Consider the following 19382-nt stretch of genomic DNA (forward strand, 5'->3'; position numbering starts at 1 on the left):
CTGGAGTCAAGAGATAGCACTTGTCAGTGGAGTCAAGAGATAGCACTTGTCACTGGAGTCAAGAGATAGCACTTGTCACTGGAGTCAAGAGATAGCACTTGTCACTGGAGTCAAGAGATAGCACTTGTCACTGAATCACGAGACGGCACTTGTCACTGACTCACGAGATACTACTTGTCACTTTAGCCACGAGACAACACTTGTAACTGACAAAACTCAAACACTCACTCACTTCCTCCTCCCCTCCCCTCCCCTCCCCTCCCTCCCTCCCTCACTCACTCACTCACTCACCCACGTTTTCCCTCCCTCTCACTCACTCACTCACTTCTTCCTCCACTCATTCACTCACTCACTCACTCCCCACGTTTTCCCTCTCACTCACTCACTCACTCACTCACTCACTCACTCACTCACTCACTCACTCACTCACCCACTCACCCACTCACTCACTCACTCATGTTTCTGATGTGAAGTACTAAGTCACCGGAAAGTACAACACCGTGCCGACACATGTCCTCCAGCCAACATGGGTAGACCCGTGTCCTGGCAGAACGGAACAAACTACCACGTGCTTCTCGCGTGGACATTACAAGGTCCTTGTATATCAATTAAAACCCCCGTCACTCATTGCTCAATAGAACCTGCTTAGTCTGTCATTCACATGAAAGAACGTGAGATAAGTAATGGGGAGCTACTTATAGCACGCTAGCCACAGAAATAGGCGGCGTCATCAGCCGTGCACTCACCGCTGCTGTTGTTAAGTACACAGATTAATCCCCTGTCCACGAGGGCTGGGAGGTGATTTACCCTCTCAGGAAGGAGTGGTGCATTCATTTGTCTGTATACACGTTGGGGAATTAAAGCGTAGCGTAGAATAAAAACGAGGGAATTGTTGAAATGGTGAAGATTATTTGAATACAATCACACAAGGTAATCAACGGTTGTTTATTAAAAAGTGGCAGCTTTATATATAATATCACTGCTCCATGTCTTAGACAGCCCGAGTATTTTGGTTGTGGTATTGTCGGTATGAATATGTCATTTTTTCCTGTACTCAAAGTGTGTGGTCAGTAAAGCCTGCCTCAGGTCCACCATGTGTAATGTGTCATGTCCACGTGTCGCCCCTCCCACACACCTGGAACTCAGAGTGACCACGTAAAACACGACCACCCATACAGCAGCACGCATCTACAGTGCACTGGTATTCCAGCGATGAAGGAACTCGGTTGACTCGGGTTACCTACCACACATTGGCAATTATAACACACCTCCAGGTAAAACATGTATGGTATCTGAAGACAATGAATATCTCCCAGTAACACGTGTGTGATATGTGAAGACATGGGATATATCCAGGTAAGACTTGTGTGATGTGTGAAGACAATGGATATCTCCCAGGTAAGACGTGTGTGATATGTGAAGACATGGGATATCTCTAATAAGACGTGTTTGATGTGTGAAGACATGGGATATCTCCAGGTAAGACGTGTGTGATATGTGAAGACAATGAATATCTCCCAGGTAAGACGTGTGTGATATGTGAAGACTTGGGATATCTCCAGGTAAGACGTGTGTGACATGTGAAGACAAGGAATATCTCTAAAAAGACGTGTGTGATATGTGAAGACATGGGATATCTCCAGGTAAGACGTGTGTGACATGTGAACACAAGGGACATATCCAGGTAAGTCATGTGTGATATGTGAACACAAGGGATATATCCAGGTATGACGTGTGTGATATGTGAAGACATGGGATATATCCAGGTAAGTCATGTGTGATATGTGAACACAAGGGATATATCCAGGTAAGACGTGTGTGATATGTGAACACAAGGGATATATCCAGGTAAGACGTGTGTGATATGTGAAGACATGGGATATATCCAGGTAAGTCATGTGTGATATGTGAACACAAGGGATATATCCAGGGTAAGACGTGTGTGATATGTGAACACAAGGGATATATCCAGGTAGGACGTGTGTGATATGTAAAGACATGGGATATATCTAGGTAAGACGTGTGTGATATGTGAAGACATGGGATATCTGTAATAAGACGTGTTTGATATGTGAAGACATGGGATATATCCAGGTAAGACGTGTGTGATATGTGAAGACATGGGATATATCCAGGTAAGACGTGTGTGATATGTGAAGACATGGGATATCTCTAATAAGACGTGTTTGATATGTGAAGACATGGGATATATCCAGGTAAGACGTGTGTGATATGTGAAGACATGGGGTATATCCAGGTAAGTCATGTGTGATATGTGAACACAAGGGATATATCCAGGTAAGACGTGTGTGATATGTGAAGACATGGGATATCTCTAATAAGACGTGTTGGATGTGTGAAGACATGGGATATCTCCAGGTAAGACGTGTGTGACATGTGAAGACAAGGCATATCTCTAAAAAGACTTGTATGATATGTGAAGACATGGGATATATCCAGGTAAGTCATGTGTGATATGTGAATACAAGGGACATATCCAGGTAAGTCATGTGCGATATGTGAAGACATGGGATATCTCTAATAAGACGTGTTTGATGTGTGAAGACATGGGATATATCCAGGTAAGACGTGTGTGATATGTGAAGACATGGGATATATCCAGGTAAGACGTGTGTGATATGTGAAGACATGGGATATCTCTAATAAGACGTGTTTGATGTGTGACAAGGGAAAACTCCAAAAAGACATGTGTGGTATTTGAAGACATTGGATATATCCAGGTAAGACGTGTGTGATATGTGAAGACATGGGATATCTCCAGGTAAGACGTGTGTGATATGTGAAGACATGGGATATCTCCAGGTAAGATGTGTGTGATATTCGAAGACATGGGATATCTCCAGGTAAGATGTGTGTGATATTTGAAGACATGGGATATCTCCAGGTAAGATGTGTGTGATATTTGAAGACACGTGATATCTCAATGTGTGGGTCGTCATAATTTGAAATACAGTAAACTACGGTTATAACGAACTCAAAGGAACCACTAACTTTAGTTTGTTTTAACCGTAGTTCGTTATAAGCATATATACAGTATAACAATAGCAAATAGTCGGGACACACAAATCAGTTCGTTATATCCGTCAGTTCGTTATAAGCGTGTTCGTTATAAACGTACTTTACTGTAGTTTAAAAATGAATGAACGTCATTCCCTCTGTGTTTATTCCGGATGTTTACTTCATCCAAGGATCCACAACTCCAATATGTTATTTTCAACTATTAATAGACTGTGATAAGTTCTCGTCACCGGAACACATAGACGCTTGTTGACGTGTCTAATCCGTATCCCATACCTCTGAGACACTAATCAAACTGGGGTTAACAGCAGGAGAGTAACTCTGTGGTCCATAAACTAGCTTCACTCCCGCAGTGTCTGAGTTAATCTACCCCGGGGAATGACGGGGAGTTGCACCTGACAAACACCAAGACACTTGTAATTGAGTCTCAGAGCGACGCTTTACTGGGAACTCGACTAGCGTTTAAGACGGTTTTACAGGTCAGTATATCCAAATTGGAAATACTTATCATAAAATTGCCCGTAAATAATTATTTGTTTGCTTGTTGTTTAACGGCGCATTCTGCAATATTACAGCTTTACGACGGCGGTCGGTAAATAATCGAGTCTGGACCAGACAATCCAGTGATTGATATCATGAGCATCGATCCACGCAATTGGGATACGATGACTTGCATTAACCAAGTCAGCGAGCCTGACCACCGATCCCGTTAGTCGCTTCTTGCGACAAGCATAGTCGCCTTTTATGGCAAGCATTGGCTGTTGGCATGTTTACCTGGATCCGTAAGTTATTAGAAGTTACAGTAAACTACGTTTATAACGAACACGCTTATAACGAACTGACCAATATAACGAACTTATTTTTTAGCCCCGGCCATTTGTTCCACATATGCTGTATATATGCTTATAACGAACTTCGGTTATTACGAACTAAGATTAGTGGTCCCTTTGGGTTCGTTATAACCGTAGTGTACTGTACTTACCTTAACTTGACAGCAGCCCGCATTTCCTTCACGACCCCCGTAGTGGGATGTTTATACGGCCACTAAACTTATCCTGCTGTTTGTTGTTTATTTCGGGATTTGCCACATATTCCATGTTGGCTAAACTACGTCAACTTCGTTAGGCAGTTAAGGCCATCTTCCCGAGACAAGGGCGTTACATGACTACAAAAGTCCAGTTCCCACCCTTTCCGAACTAGGCTGGTATTTTCCAGCCTCGATCGTACCGCCACCAGCGAGTTATGTACCTTCTATGTCCCTCCTATTGACCAATCAGATTCTATCTCTCATATCACTTGCATTTGCTTCAAGCAAAATGGCGGCGCCCAGTCAAAACGATCTGATCGATACTCAAGATCTATATTGTGATGGAACGAGTTTTACGCCGCGAAGTGCATCAAATCACTTGAGCACCTTGATTAAAAACATAAAAAGATTTGCAAACTACCTGGCGATGCCCAATTGGCGGTACACATGTTTTACAAATCCTGCGGTCGACAGAAATCTTCACGTTGAAATCCATGTAGTTCGTTACGCGATTTTGATTGGACTATGCATAGACTCGTTGGTCAAACCAAAATGTAACTCCGGAATACAAACCTAGTTCGGCAAGGGTGGGAACTGGACCTTGCCTCGGGAGGTCGAGTTATGGCAGACCTCAGGTCTTTGGAAATTATGCTGCCCTAAAAACTAACGTTAACCTAATGGTATCGGCACTCCACTTGCCTCGAAATTTTGGGTTACTGGATTTATTACCTACGTGGTGAAGATACAGGTGGCGAGAAACCAACTCCTTACGTCACACATTTGTCGTACAAGGTTGGCCTCGGTTTACTCGGTCTGAAGCCGTCATTGACGCGATTTCCAAGAAGACTCGAGTTGTTAATTTCCCTTCTTCAGTATGGGGTCGTACAGGCAATATGAACTTCCTTGGTAACCACACTGATTTCCCTTTTCGTAAATGATACCAAACATGGTTACGGTCATGATGTAATTTCAGCTGATAGATCAAAGAAACCGGTTTCGGTTTGGTCTGTTAAACAAACACAATTTATTTCTGTTATATCTAATGTGTAACAAGTGATCCGTGACTAAATCAATGTGTAACACGTGATCCGTGACAAAATCAACATGTAACACGTGATCCGTGACTAAATCAACACGTAACACTTGATCCATGACTAAATCAACATGTAACACGTGATCCGTGACTAAATCAAAACGTAACACTTGATCAGTGACTAAATCAACACGTAACACGTGATCCGTGACTAAATCAACATGTAACACGTGATCCGTGACTAAATCAACATATAACACGTGATCCGTGACTAAATCAACACGTAACACTTGATCCATGACTAAATCAACACGTAACACTTGACCCGTGACTAAATCATCACGTTACACTTGATCAGTGACTAAATCAACACGTAACACTTGATCCGTGACTAAATCAACATGTAACACGTGATCCATGATTAAATCAACATGTAACACGTGATCCGTGACTAAATCAACATATAACACTTGCTCCGTGACTGATTCAGTAGAAAGACTGCTGATAATCTCACCGTCGAGTCGGCCCAGTAACAGACGCATCTTCACAAATACATTATACGCTTTTCAAGCATAGCGTACATCTTTTTAGGCAATGGTATGTGTAGCTTGTTGTTAAATTGAGGGGGTCTGTATTACTCGGGCCACAAGCGGATAAACTATGTTAACGACGTCGTTAAATAATTCGAACCGGACCTATAAAACTCGTTTGTCAATGCAAGAAATTCAAGGATAACATTTCAAGTACCTTGATTAAAAAAATAAATAAAATATATTTCCAATGAATATCAATCCTCAGATAGCCGAAAAAAACAATAATCGAAATCACAACCAATATCCCCTCCTGTGAATACGATCTGCACAAATAACTCCTATTGACTAAAGACCTGCACAGGAGGGGTTTATGTGCCGACATGCGCTGTCTGCGTTGGTTTGACGAGAGCCGTGTGCTTTGGAGTTTGTCAAAGTGCTGTCGTACAAAGCCCCCACACGAGTTGCCCTACACAGGCAAACAATGTTATGAGGTATTTATATCGTCAAACACGCTTATATAATTGCACACTGTCCATTCAGGGGCCACCAGTCAATGCTCATGTTGTAAGAGGACAACATAACACGAGCCATAAACAACGGACTGTTCGTTCTATAAACCGACTTCAAGTTGAACTTTATTTTCATACTGCTTTATGTGTTCTGAACAATTATTTTCATTGTATAACGTAAGCCACGCATGCGCGTTATAGATTACTGTTTCCGAATAGTGGGAGTCATGGCCGCCAGGTTAGCTGGGTAGGTCTGTGATGTAAGGTCCACTTGGCATCCGAATTTAGGAAGGCATGGCATGGGGATTAGGGTTTATTCTTTTTAACTGCAATAAAATAAACTATAACTCACGGATATTTTAAAATCAATAAATGGTAATATTTCATATCCCCGATAAATATTCTTTTGTGAAATTGTGCTCATAGCAATAATTCAGATTAATGAGTTTTGTAGAGATACTCGATGTCATATGTAGGCGTTTGTCGGAGTCATTGCACTTCCGTATTGTGTATAAAAAATACTGTTATGATGTTTGTTTATTGTTTTACGCCGCACTCAGCTATATGATCGAGACTGGAGCAGACAATCCATGTTGGTCTGTTGTTAACATACAAGGACTTCTTGTTGGTCTGTTGTTAATATACAAGGGGGCCATGTTGGTCTGTTGATAACATACAAGGACTTCCTGTTGGTCTGTTGATAACATACAAGGACTTCCTGTTGGTCTGTTGTTAACATACAAGGACTTCTTGTTGGTCTGTTGTTAATATACAAGGGGGCCATGTTGGTCTGTTGTTAACATACAAGGACTTCTTGTTGGTCTGTTGTTAATATACAAGGGGGTCATGTTGGTCTGTTGATAACATACAAGGACTTCCTGTTGGTCTGTTGATAACATACAAGGACTTCTTGTTGGTCTGTTGTTAATATACAGGGACTTCTTGTTAGTCTGTTGTTAACATACAACGACTTCTTGTTGGTCTGTTGATAACATACAAGGACTTCTTGTTGGTATGTTGTTAATATACAAGGACTCCTTGTTGGTCTGTTGTTAACATACAAGGACTTCTTGATGCTCTGTTGTTAATATACATGGGGTCCATGTTGGTCTGTTGTTAACATACAGGGACTTCCTGTTGGTCTGTTGATAACATACAACGACCTCTTGTTGGTCTGATGTTAATATACAAGGGGTCCATGTTGGTCTGTTGTTAACATACAACGACTTCTTGTTGGTCTGTTGTTAATATACAAGGGGTCCATGTTGGTCTGTTGTTAACATATAGGGACTTCCTGTTGGTCTGTTGATAACATACAAGGACTTCTTGTTGGTCTGTTGTTAATATACAGGGACTTCTTGTTGGTCTGTTGTTAACATACAAGGACTTCTTGATGGTCTGTAGTTAATATACAGGGACTTCCTGTTGGTCTGTTGATAACATACAACGACTTCTTGTTGGTCTGTTGTTAATATACAAGGGGTCCATGTTGGTCTGTTGTTAACATACAGGGACTTCCTGTTGGTCTGTTGATAACATACAATGACTTCTTGATGGTCTGTTGTTAATATACATGGACTTCTTGTTGGTCTGTTGTTAATATACAAGGGGTCCATGTTGGTCTGTTGTTAACATACAAGGACTTCTTGTTGGCCTGTTGTTAATATACAGGGACTTCATGTTGGTCTGTTGTTAACATACAACGACTTCTTGTTGGTATGTTGTTAACATGCAATGACTTCTTGTTGGTCTGTTGATAACATACAACGACTTCTTGTTGGTCTGTTGTTAACATACAGAGACTTCCTGTTGGTCTGTTGATAACATACAAGGACTTCTTGTTGGTCTGTTGTTAATATACAAGGGGGCCATGTTCGTCTGTTGTTAACATACAGGGACTTCCTGTTGGTCTGTTGATAACATACAGTGCCTTCTTGTTGGTCTGTTGATAACATACAAGGACTTCCTGTTGGTCTATTGATAACATACAAGGACTTCTTGTTGGTCTGTTGTTAATATACAGGGACTTCTTGTTGGTCTGTTGTTAACATACAAGGACTTCTTGTTGGTCTGTTGATAACATACAAGGACTTCTTGTTGGTCTGTTGTTAATATACAGGGACTTCTTGTTGGTCTGTTGTTAACATACAAGGACTTCTTGTTGGTCTGTTGATAACATACAACGACTTCTTGTTGGTCTGTTGTTAATGTACAAGGGGTCCATGTTGGTCTGTTGTTAACATACAAGGACTTCCTGTTGGTCTGTTGATAACACACAAGGACTTCTTGTTGGTCTGTTGTTAATATACAGGGACTTCTTGTTGGTCTGTTGTTAATATACAAGGGGTCCATTTTGGTCTGTTGTTAACATACAGGGACTTCCTGTTGGTCTGTTGATAACATACAAGGACTTCTTGTTGGCCTGTTGTTAATATACAGGGACTTCATGTTGGTCTGTTGTTAACATACAACGACTTCTTGTTGGTATGTTGTTAACATGCAATGACTTCTTGTTGGTCTGTTGTTAACATACAACGACTTCTTGTTGGTCTGTTGTTAACATACAGAGACTTCCTGTTGGTATGTTGATAACATACAAGGACTTCTTGTTGGTCTGTTGTTAATATACAAGGGGGCCATGTTGGTCTGTTGTTAACATACAGGGACTTCCTGTTGGACTGTTGATAACATACAGTGCCTTCTTGTTGGTCTGTTGATAACATACAAGGACTTCCTGTTGGTCTATTGATAACATACAAGGACTTCTTGTTGGTCTGTTGTTAACATACAGGGACTTCTTGTTGGTCTGTTGTTAACATACAAGGACTTCTTGTTGGTCTGTTGATAACATACAAGGACTTCTTGTTGGTCTGTTGTTAATATACAAGGACTTCTTGTTGGTCTGTTGTTAATATACAAGAAGTCCATTTTGGTCTGTTGTTAACATACAGGGACTTCCTGTTGGTCTGTTGATAACATACAAGGACTTCTTGTTGGTCTGTTGTTAATATACATGGACTTCTTGTTGGTCTGTTGATAATATACAAGGGGTCCATGTTGGTCTGTTGTTAACATACAAGGACTTCTTGTTGGTCTGTTGTTAATATACAGGGACTTCTTGTTGGTCTGTTGTTAACATACAACGACTTCTTGTTGGTCTGTTGTTAATATACATGGACTTCTTGTTGGTCTGTTGTTAACATGCAATGACTTCTTGTTGGTCTGTTGATAACATACAAGGACTTCTTGTTGGTCTGTTGTTAACATACAGAGACTTCCTGTTGGTCTGTTGATAACATACAAGGACTTCTTGCTGGTCTGTTGTTAATATACATGGACTTCTTGTTGGTCTGTTGTTAATATACAAGGGGGCCATGTTGGTCTGTTGTTAACATACAGGGACTTCCTGTTGATCAGTTGTTAACATACAGGGACTTCTTGTTGATCTGTTGTTAACATACAACGGCTTCTTGTGAGTCTATTGTTAACATACAGGGACTTCCTGTTGATCTGTTGTTAACATACAATGGCTTCTTGTGGGTCTATTGTTAACATACAGGGACTTCTTTTTGGTCTGTTAACATACAATGGCTTCTTGTTGGTCTGTTGTTTACATACAGGGACTTCCTGTTGAATTGTTGTTACACAGCTTAGTAGAGTGTACCACAGCTCAGTAGAGTGAAACATGGATCAGTAGAGCGTAACATTGATCAGTAGAGTGTAACATGGATCAGTAGAGTGTCACATGGATCAGTAGAGTGTAACATGGATCAGTAGAGCGTAACTTGGATTAGTAGAGTGTAACATAGCTCAGTTGAGTGTAACATGGATCAGTAGAGTGTAACGTGGATCAGTAGAGTGTAACATGGATCAGTAGAGTTTGACATAGCTCAGTAGAGTGGTACATAGCTCAGTAGAGTGTACCACATCTCAGTAGAGTGTAACATAGCTCAGTAGAGTGCAACATGGGTCAGTAGAGCATACCACAGCTCAGTAGAGTGTTACATGGATCAGTAGAGTGTAACATGGATCAGAAGAGTGTAACATAGCTCAGTAGACTGTTATATGGATCAGTAGAGTGTAACATGGATCAGAAGAGTGTAACATGGATCAGTAGAGTGTAACATGGATCAGAAGAGTGTAACATGGATCAGTAGAGTGTAACATGGATCAGTAGTGTGTAACATAGTTCAGTATAGTGTAACATGGATCAGTAGAGTGTAACATGGATCAGAAGAGTGTAACATGGATCAGTAGAGTGTAACATGGATCAGAAGAGTGTAACATGGATCAGTAGAGTGTAACATGGATCAGTAGAGTGTAACATGGATCAGTAGAGCGTAACATGGATCAGTAGTGTGTAACATAGTTCAGTAGAGTGTAACATGAATCAGTAGTGTGTAACATAGTTCAGTAGAGTGTAACATGGATCAGAAGAGTGTAACATGGATCAGTAGAGTGTAACATGGATCAGTAGAGTGTAACATGGATCAGTAGAGTGTAACATGGATCAGTAGTGTGTAACATAGTTCAGTAGAGTGTAACATGGATCAGTAGAGCGTAACATGGATCAGTAGAGCGTACCACAGCTCAGTAGACTGTAACATGGATCAGTAGAGTGTAACATGGATCAGAAGAGTGTAACATGGATCAGTAGAGTGTAACATGGATCAGTAGACTGTAACATGGATCAGTAGAGTGTACCACAGCTCAGTAGACTGTAACATGGATCAGTAGAGTGTAACATGGATCAGAAGAGTGTAACATGGATCAGAAGAGTGTAACATAGTTCAGTAGAGTGTAACATGAATCAGTAGTGTGTAACATAGTTCAGTAGAGTGTAACATGGATCAGAAGAGTGTAACATGGATCAGTAGAGTGTAACATGGATCAGTAGAGTGTAACATGGATCAGTAGAGTGTAACATAGCTCAGTAGAGTGTAACATGGATCAGTAGAGTGTAACATAGCTCAGTTGAGTGTAACATGGATCAGTAGAGTGTAACATTGATCAGTAGAGCGTAACATGGATCAGTAGAGTGTAACATGGATCAGTGGAGTGTAACATGGATCAGTAGAGTGTTACATGGATCAGTATAGTGTAACATGGATCAGTAGAGTGTACCACAGCTCAGTAGAGTGTAACAGCTCTGTGGAGTGCTACATGGATCAGTAGAGTGTACCATAGCTCAATAGAGTGTAACATGGATCAGTAGAGTGTAACATGGATCAGTAGAGCGTAACATGGATCAGTAGAGCGTACCACAGCTCAATAGAGTGTAACATGGATCAGTAGAGTGTAACATGGATCAGTAGACGGTAACATGGATCAGTAGAGTGTACCACAGCTCAGTAGAGTGTAACAGCTCTGTGGAGTGCTACATGGATCAGTAGAGTGTACCATAGCTCAATAGAGTGTTACATGGATCAGTAGAGTGTAACATGGATCAGTAGAGTGTAACATGGATCAGTAGAGTGTAACATGGATCAGTAGAGTGTAACATAGCTCAGTAGAGTGTAACATGGATCAGTAGACTGTAACATGGATCAGTAGAGTGTACCACAGCTCAGTAGAGTGTAACAGCTCTGTGGAGTGCTACATGGATCAGTAGAGTGTACCATAGCTCAATAGAGTGTTACATGGATCAGTAGAGTGTAACATGGATCAGTAGAGTGTACCACAGCTCAGTAGAGTGTAACAGCTCTGTGGAGTGCTTCATGGATCAGCAGAGTGTTACATGGATCAGTAGAGTGTAACATGGATCAGTAGAGTGTAACATGGATCAGTAGAGCGTAACATGGATCAGTAGAGTGTAACATGGATCAGTAGAGTGTAACATGGATCAGTAGAGTGTAACATGGATCAGTAGAGTGTAACATGGATCAGTAGAGCGTAACATGGATCAGTAGAGTGTAACATGGATCAGTAGAGTGTAACATGGATCAGTAGAGTGTAACATGGATCAGTAGAGTGTAACATGGATCAGTAGAGTGTAACATGGATCAGTAGAGTGTAACATGGATCAGTAGAGCGTAACATGGATCAGTAGAGTGTAACATGGATCAGTAGAGTGTAACATGGATCAGTAGAGTGTAACATGGATCAGTAGAGTGTAACATGGATCAGTAGAGCGTAACATGGATCAGTAGAGTGTAACATGGATCAGTAGAGTGTAACATGGATCAGTAGAGTGTAACATGGATCAGTAGAGTGTAACATGGATCAGTAGAGTGTAACATGGATCAGTAGAGCGTAACATGGATCAGTAGAGTGTAACATGGATCAGTAGAGTGTAACATGGATCAGTAGAGTGTAACATGGATCAGTAGAGTGTAACATGGATCAGTAGAGTGTAACATGGATCAGTAGAGTGTAACATGGATCAGTAGAGTGTTACATGGATCAGTAGAGTGCATCATGGCTCTGTGAAATGTAGCTCACCTCCGTCAGTGTGACAGGTCAGTATAGTTGGGCGTAGCCCCGTACAGTAAGGCATGTACAGTGTACAGACGACCAGTACAGTGTACAGACGACCAGTACAGTGTACAGACGACCAGTACAGTGTACAGACGACCAGTACAGTTACAGACGACCAGTACAGTTACAGACGACCAGTACAGTTACAGACGAGTGCAGTCCGTTCTGCCAAGCACGGCCTTTATTTCACCAGCCAGGAGTTTCAATACATCTGCCCCGCCATGCATGCGTATTCATAAACATCTCAATGAGAGCGTATTGCAATGTAAAGTCGGTTGAACATCGATATGTTCCCCGTTACTGGACCCAACTGTATAACGTTGTCAAGAATCGCTGTTATACACGGTGAGGCTACACACGGGTACAATTCTTATAGAACAGGTGTTACTATTGACTGTAATGGTCTATACGTGTATGTATAACCATATTGTTGTTTGGGCAGGGAGATATATACTATATTCCTCTATGACGATGGACACGGTGATATCACTAAGTGACGGCCATACAGATCTGAGGGAGTATTCAGAATGATATCAAGGTCGGTCGCGTATGGATCTAAAAAAAGGTAATGATCCCGAACGACAGGCGTAATGATCAGAATTGATCTGTTTTGCTTGTATATACTTACCAAGCCCCATTGCGCTCAGAATTGAATTTAGAAAGTCGATAACGAAGTGTACCTACACAAGAGACGCCATCAAGGTTTTCATCAAAGTTGCTTTCAAGTGGGGACAAAGAGGTTAGATTATTGTTGTCGGGTTTTCAATATAATCATGTTCCTTGATTTAAAGCTTTATTTGGCATCAGGTACGTGAACAACATATTTATTCCCTCGCCTCAGTCAACACGAAGCACTAATAATGAGGCAGGGTCTCGCTCGCACCGACAGGCCATTATTGCTCCGAGTAAATAACCCAAGGCATTGTCCCTCGATACATAAATCTGATCCGAGAGTCAGTTTATTGTGTGACGTGGTATCTCAAGACCGATGCTATTTTCATTACATCTCAACCACTCCATGCACGGAATACAACGATGACATTGTGGTTACTGTCGGGGCTGTTCAGTGACGTAATGTGTCACGTGACTACTGCTACTCAGGTAGGGGGAATATGACTGTATATATCACTATGGCATGTGGAAATCACAGCGCGGGCATGGCTTTGACACAGGTAGGAATTGTATGTTGAGAATTATCATCCGCCACATTCTTGTTGACTCTACATCCTGACAAGCCCCTCGTGCAGATCGACTAACGCAGGGTGGGTTGGTGGGTCAGCGGTAGTTCGTTGTGTTCGATTCCATATGTGGTGTTGTCAATGGTTACACGACAGTGGAATGACACCGTGGCCAACATGGATTTCTTGGAAAAGGGGTTTGTCGCTTTTGTTCAACTGACTGTGAACGTGAGAGATGTATATATGAACAATCTCCGAGAATTAACATGACATTTGTATAATTCCATCGCGATCGTAAATAAAATATCCTAGAAAGTGAATGCCATTGTACTTCAGTAACGAGCATCGTTTATAGTAGTGTGTGTCAAAGCAACATTAAATCTACTCGCGGTTTTATTGTCAACAACAATAATCATTCCAAGTTAATGTTTTATTTTGCTGAACATAATTTGCCAATATCAGTATGATTTCTCAGTGCCGATGAAGATAATTTTTTAGAATTAAGTTACGTAACAACACCGGATCGTTTTGTCTTCCTCGTTCGTTTCCAGAACAAATTGTAAACTCCGCTTCAGCCCCTTAAGGTAAGGATACATGACTGATACAATAATTAGCTTTTATTATTAGTTGAATTGACAGTACTTGTTTGTTTGTTGTTTACGCCGCACTCAGCAATATTCCAGCTATATGACGGCAGTCTGTAATTATTCGAATCTGGACCAGACAACCCAGTGATTGACATCATGAGCATTGATCTACGCAATTAGGATCGATGACATGCATCAACCAAGTCAGCGAGCCTGACCACCCGATCCCGTTTGTCGCTTCTTACGACAAGCATAGTCGCCTTTTACGGCACGCAAAGGTTGCTGAAGACCTACACTACCCCGGGTCGAACGGTTAGTAACAGACAGGTTTGGTGTGTTGACTGTATCATACATTATGTCATGAAGCGGCCCTGTATTATCTTGTCAACGTGGCAAACACTCGTTTATGTATTCGATGTGGTAAACTGCCGGGCAAAAGAAAGTATACCCTTGAAAATTGGATTTGTCCAGAATAGTACAGGCGTTATCAAAACGTTACTAGGCTGAACGAAAAACAGTCGCCGAAACACTGTATCATGGTCCAAAACATATCTATGATACCCGTAGGAAATACAACACCACTGTACCGCAGAATTATTATAGAAGCATTATTTGGAAGAAACGTTTCATAAAGTGAGTTAAAATTTAACGTCGCGTCCGCGTTATTTCAGCCATACAGCGACCGTTTTATAAAGAAGCGTTCTGAAAAAGGAGCATTTTGCAGATGAAGTGTTGTGTGATGTACATAAAATACATTCTGTTATGAAGCGTTATGAAGAAAAGAAAAATTGTAGAATAATAGTTATTTACGGAAAGGGTTTTTAAAGAGGCATTATGAAAAGGAAACGGTATGTAGAAGAATTGCGTACAACGAGAAGAACGATCCCTCTCCATAATCATGAGAAATGTTTGACCATTGTACGACGTTCTTCCTCACAAAGCAAGGGTGTTTTTAACTGACTTTTAATATCCAGTTTCCAAGTGGAAACTAGACTTATAAAGTCAGTAAACTCCCTTGATTCGGGAAGATGTACGACGTTATGTTGAACACATTGTGATAGAATAAAAATGATTTTGAAAACGCTGTGTCGAAGTAAGATTATGTTGAGGAGGTTTTGTAGACAAACATGGTTTCCAGAAGAATTGACAGTCGTTATTAACATCATCAATATAGGAAGTCGGGAGACATCATACCAGTCGGCAACTTCCGGAAAGCTGTTGTGAAATAATTTCCTAACACGTGATCTAGTGACACCTGCATGGGCTTTATCCTTGTGTATCCTACCGCCACTTGACAATACTTCCCGGTCTTAAAACAAAACACACATTCCACCGTAGCCTGAACACTTGACAGCGGTCGTTCAAACAGTCGGCGGCCGAGTGATCTACAAGCATTGATTTCAACAAATCCAGGACTTTATCGGGAATAAACGTAGTGTCACATTCTCAACTAGATTACAATAATTGAGTATGGGTTGTCAGGGGACTTTCCCTTGTGTTATTGTGTGCATTTTAAGTATGTATATACTCTTAGTAGTCTGGGTTCACGCGGTGCACGTCCAGTAATCGTGTACAGTGTATTGAAACAGTGCTGGGGCGGTCGGGTAGCCTCGTGGTTAAATGGGCACAATGTGTGAAGCCCATTTCTGGTGTCCCCCGCCGTGATATTGCTTAAATATTGCTAAAAGCGTCGTAAAATCACACTCACTCACTCACTCACTCACTCACTCACTCACTCACTCACTCACTCACTCACTCACTCACTCACTCACTCACTCACTCACTCACTCACTCACTCACTCACTCACTCACTCACTCACTCACTCACTCACTCACTCACTCACTCACTCACTCACTCACTCACTCACTCACTCACTCACTCACTCACTCACTCACTCACTCACTCACTCACTCACTCACTCACTCACTCACTCACTCACTCACTCACTCACTCACTCACTCACTCACTCACTCACTCACTCACTCACTCACTCACTCACTCACTCACTCACTCACTCACTCACTCACTCACTCACTCACTCACTCACTCACTCACTCACTCACTCACTCACTCACTCACTCACTCACTCACTCACTCACTCACTCACTCACTCACTCACTCACTCACTCACTCACTCACTCACTCACTCACTCACTCACTCACTCACTCACTCACTCACTCACTCACTCACTCACTCACTCACTCACTCACTCACTCACTCACTCACTCACTCACTCACTCACTCACTCACTCACTCACTCACTCACTCACTCACTCACTCACTCACTCACTCACTCACTCACTCACTCACTCACTCACTCAACGTCTCCGCTGGCCGGCTCTATCTAATCCTGGTAATACATTTACCAATCACAGAGCATTGGCGATCCCTAAGCAATCTCAAAGTCCAGTAGCCTGAAATATTTGGACACTTGATGGCTGAAGTCCCATCCAGTGTCTTTGTTGACATTGATTACGGTTGGCAGGGCGATGTACCCGATCTTTCTCCCATGCGTTCGGAGTGTTTCTGATGTTGACTGCCCTATACTCCGAAACACTACAGTTCAGTGTATCCTACATTAAATCTGAATTTGCATGCGTAAGTATGTTTTTTGAGTGAGTGAGTGTTGTTTTACGCCAGCAATAACCCGTGCATTCGGTGTGAAGAGCGAACACTTTAACCACTAGGCGTCTCCACCGCCTCCAATACAATCGAAGATCATGGCAATAAACGGGACGTACATTCTTGGTACATTATTTTAGCTTTGATATCACAGGGCCTCGCAGGTCGCGAAGATTCACAAACACATGTACGGTGCAGATAAACCAACTATAATAGTTGAGATGAATCGTGGATTCGAACTCACTTCCAGCGTATCCTGGCATGACTAAGAGAATAATAATATTAATATTGATATTGATTAATATCAATATGTACGCACGCATTGAACACGCACACCCTCTCCGCCCCTCCCAAACAACAAAAAAGTTCGTTTCGTTCGACTGATGTTCTTACAAATAGTGTTGGAGCTTCACTAACATTGTTTGCTCATCCTTTTTTTGTTTCTTTTTTTTTTGTAGTAAATCTATTCATTCTGGAATGTACAAACTTTCCGTGTTAAAAATCGTGCATTGTGTGCAACAAATAGCCAACCCATGTTGGGATTGTGTCATAGCTCCCCGTGTTTGATGGAAGATGCTTTCTGTATCTGTTGACATGCACGGTGCATGCAGCTGTCTTCTTCATGGGTTTCACTTGCCTCTGTTTGCAACTGGGACTTCTGCCGGGCGCATAGCATTAGTTCTAGCCATATATGGCATATATATTGGGATCATGTTCCTCCCGGACAGGAAGTTGTAAAAATATGCCATATCAATACGTCATTGCTCATTCTGTCTCACACACAAAGTACGTCTTGATGGATGGATGATGCTACTTATTATTTCAGACCCTATTGATGGAGTGATGGGCAATAGAGGGGATTCCCAAGACTCGGAGCTGAACGTGGTACTCTTGACCAAAGCCACCATGACGCCATGACAGTTGCACGTAGATAGAATGGGTTATGGCAGCAACGATTTCCATGAGAAACCTCCACTAAACAAGGTCGGACAAGAGACGATGTCGACTGGGCAGAAGACGCATCGGCGTGTTCAAAATGGCGGTGATAGTGCTGACGTTAAACCTGTGAGGTTGAAACTGGGTCAAAACACCGCAGAGCCGGACACTAGTCAGTTGTCGTTTGAACAAATGTGGGAATTACAGCGGGTGACTGACAAACGCGTTAAGAACAGAGTCTCGGAAGGCCTGTCTCCAGAAGGCAAGATGGCGATGGAACAAGCAAAGACGGAGCTTGAACTCTCCAGGAAGGACGGAAGGATTAAAAATGGCGCCTTAAACAGAACCATAACCGATAGCCAAAATAGCAATCACAAGAAACGCGGAAAAGTTAAAAAGCAAATAAGTTTTGTCGACGCATATGAAAGTTCGTCTGCTTCGAGACTCTCCGGGGACCTCCTGGACGAGAGTTCCGGTGACAGGACTCAACGACGTCGTGCACTCGGCGGAGGCAATGTTTGTGTCGCCATGGAAACGGTAGAGATTGTCAGCTACGGGGAAACGCCTAGTGATTCGGAAGCAGACGACATTGCAATTGAGGAAACGGCGAAACTGAATTCTGTGGAGAAATGTCTTGTTTGGATGGGAGTCCATAGCCAAGAAGGTTGACCCACTTGGAGATGATAGCGTGGGTACAGAGGGCTCGGGGATGAATACATGTTTAAAGGGGGTGTCACGTGGGCTGAAATTGTGTCACCACAGTGTAAACGTAAGGTGGAGATATTCATCATAGTTCGAACTTACATTTGCACTCTCTGGGCTGCTTGAGTGTAACGTAGACCAGCTCTTGCTGCACGTTCTACAGAGACGTCTAAACGTCTAAAAGATAAACACAACTAGACGTTTCAGTTTGAAGAAGCATTGTGAAGTGAGATAGAGAATTATATTTGTACCAAGAATGGATTCCGTGCTTGCATAAAACATTAAATACAATTCCAGTTTTGATAAACTGATTTAACTTACTTTACATGTAAATACATTATTTCATTGGTCAGTGACGTGGTGATAACTTGCCTCTCATCCCGCTAAAGCGGTTTACACTTGGGAAATATATACCCGCTGTCATGGTAACAGGCATTTTGTAGATATCTGCCCGATCTCTGTAATCTGTGGGATTCAAATTCAGCAACGCAACGAAGGATAATTTATATTAACTTTAGATGTACGTGGTGCACAGAGCCGGCAAACAAGCACACTGTCGTCTGGTAATATGAAATGCGTAATATCTACGTTTGGTTTCAAATTATGGTAAATTGAAAAACATAAATAAATGAGATAAATTCGTATAATACGTTTTGATTTAACCTTTTGTGTCTGTGTTCCCTGAGCCAACACGCTCGACTTCCACATGACCGGAAATGACTGTTCTTAAAATATTA

The 19382-nt window shown here is 41.8% G+C and overlaps 1 protein-coding gene across 8 annotated transcripts; it reads left to right on the plus strand.

Annotated features, from left to right (window-relative positions):
- The first annotated feature begins 1193 nt into the window (after nucleotides 1-1193).
- On the plus strand, nucleotides 1194-18813 carry LOC125374058. 8 transcript variants are annotated; one of them, XM_048384804.1, is made up of 2 exons: nucleotides 1194-1274; nucleotides 17834-18813. In XM_048384804.1, the coding sequence occupies exon 2, from the start codon at nucleotides 17944-17946 to the stop codon at nucleotides 18610-18612; it is 669 nt and encodes a 222-aa protein (XP_048240761.1). In that variant the 5' UTR covers nucleotides 1194-1274; nucleotides 17834-17943; the 3' UTR covers nucleotides 18613-18813. The 8 variants fall into 8 exon arrangements, with proteins under 8 accessions (XP_048240761.1, XP_048240764.1, XP_048240757.1 ...); XM_048384807.1 differs by having other exon boundaries at nucleotides 1243-1356; XM_048384800.1 differs by lacking the exon at nucleotides 1194-1274 and adding an exon at nucleotides 3411-3518.
- The last annotated feature ends 569 nt before the right edge of the window (nucleotides 18814-19382 follow it).

The sequence above is a fragment of the Haliotis rufescens genome, unplaced genomic scaffold (genome assembly GCF_023055435.1).
Source record: "Haliotis rufescens isolate VD_foot unplaced genomic scaffold, xgHalRufe1.0.p SCAF_50, whole genome shotgun sequence".
In the NCBI taxonomy this organism is placed as follows: Eukaryota; Metazoa; Mollusca; class Gastropoda; order Lepetellida; family Haliotidae; genus Haliotis; species Haliotis rufescens.

Excerpts from the sequence above, each read along its gene's own strand:
- LOC125374058 (XM_048384804.1), top strand. The coding sequence starts at position 17,944 with ATGGGTTATGGCAGCAACGATTTCCATGAGAAACCTCCACTAAACAAG.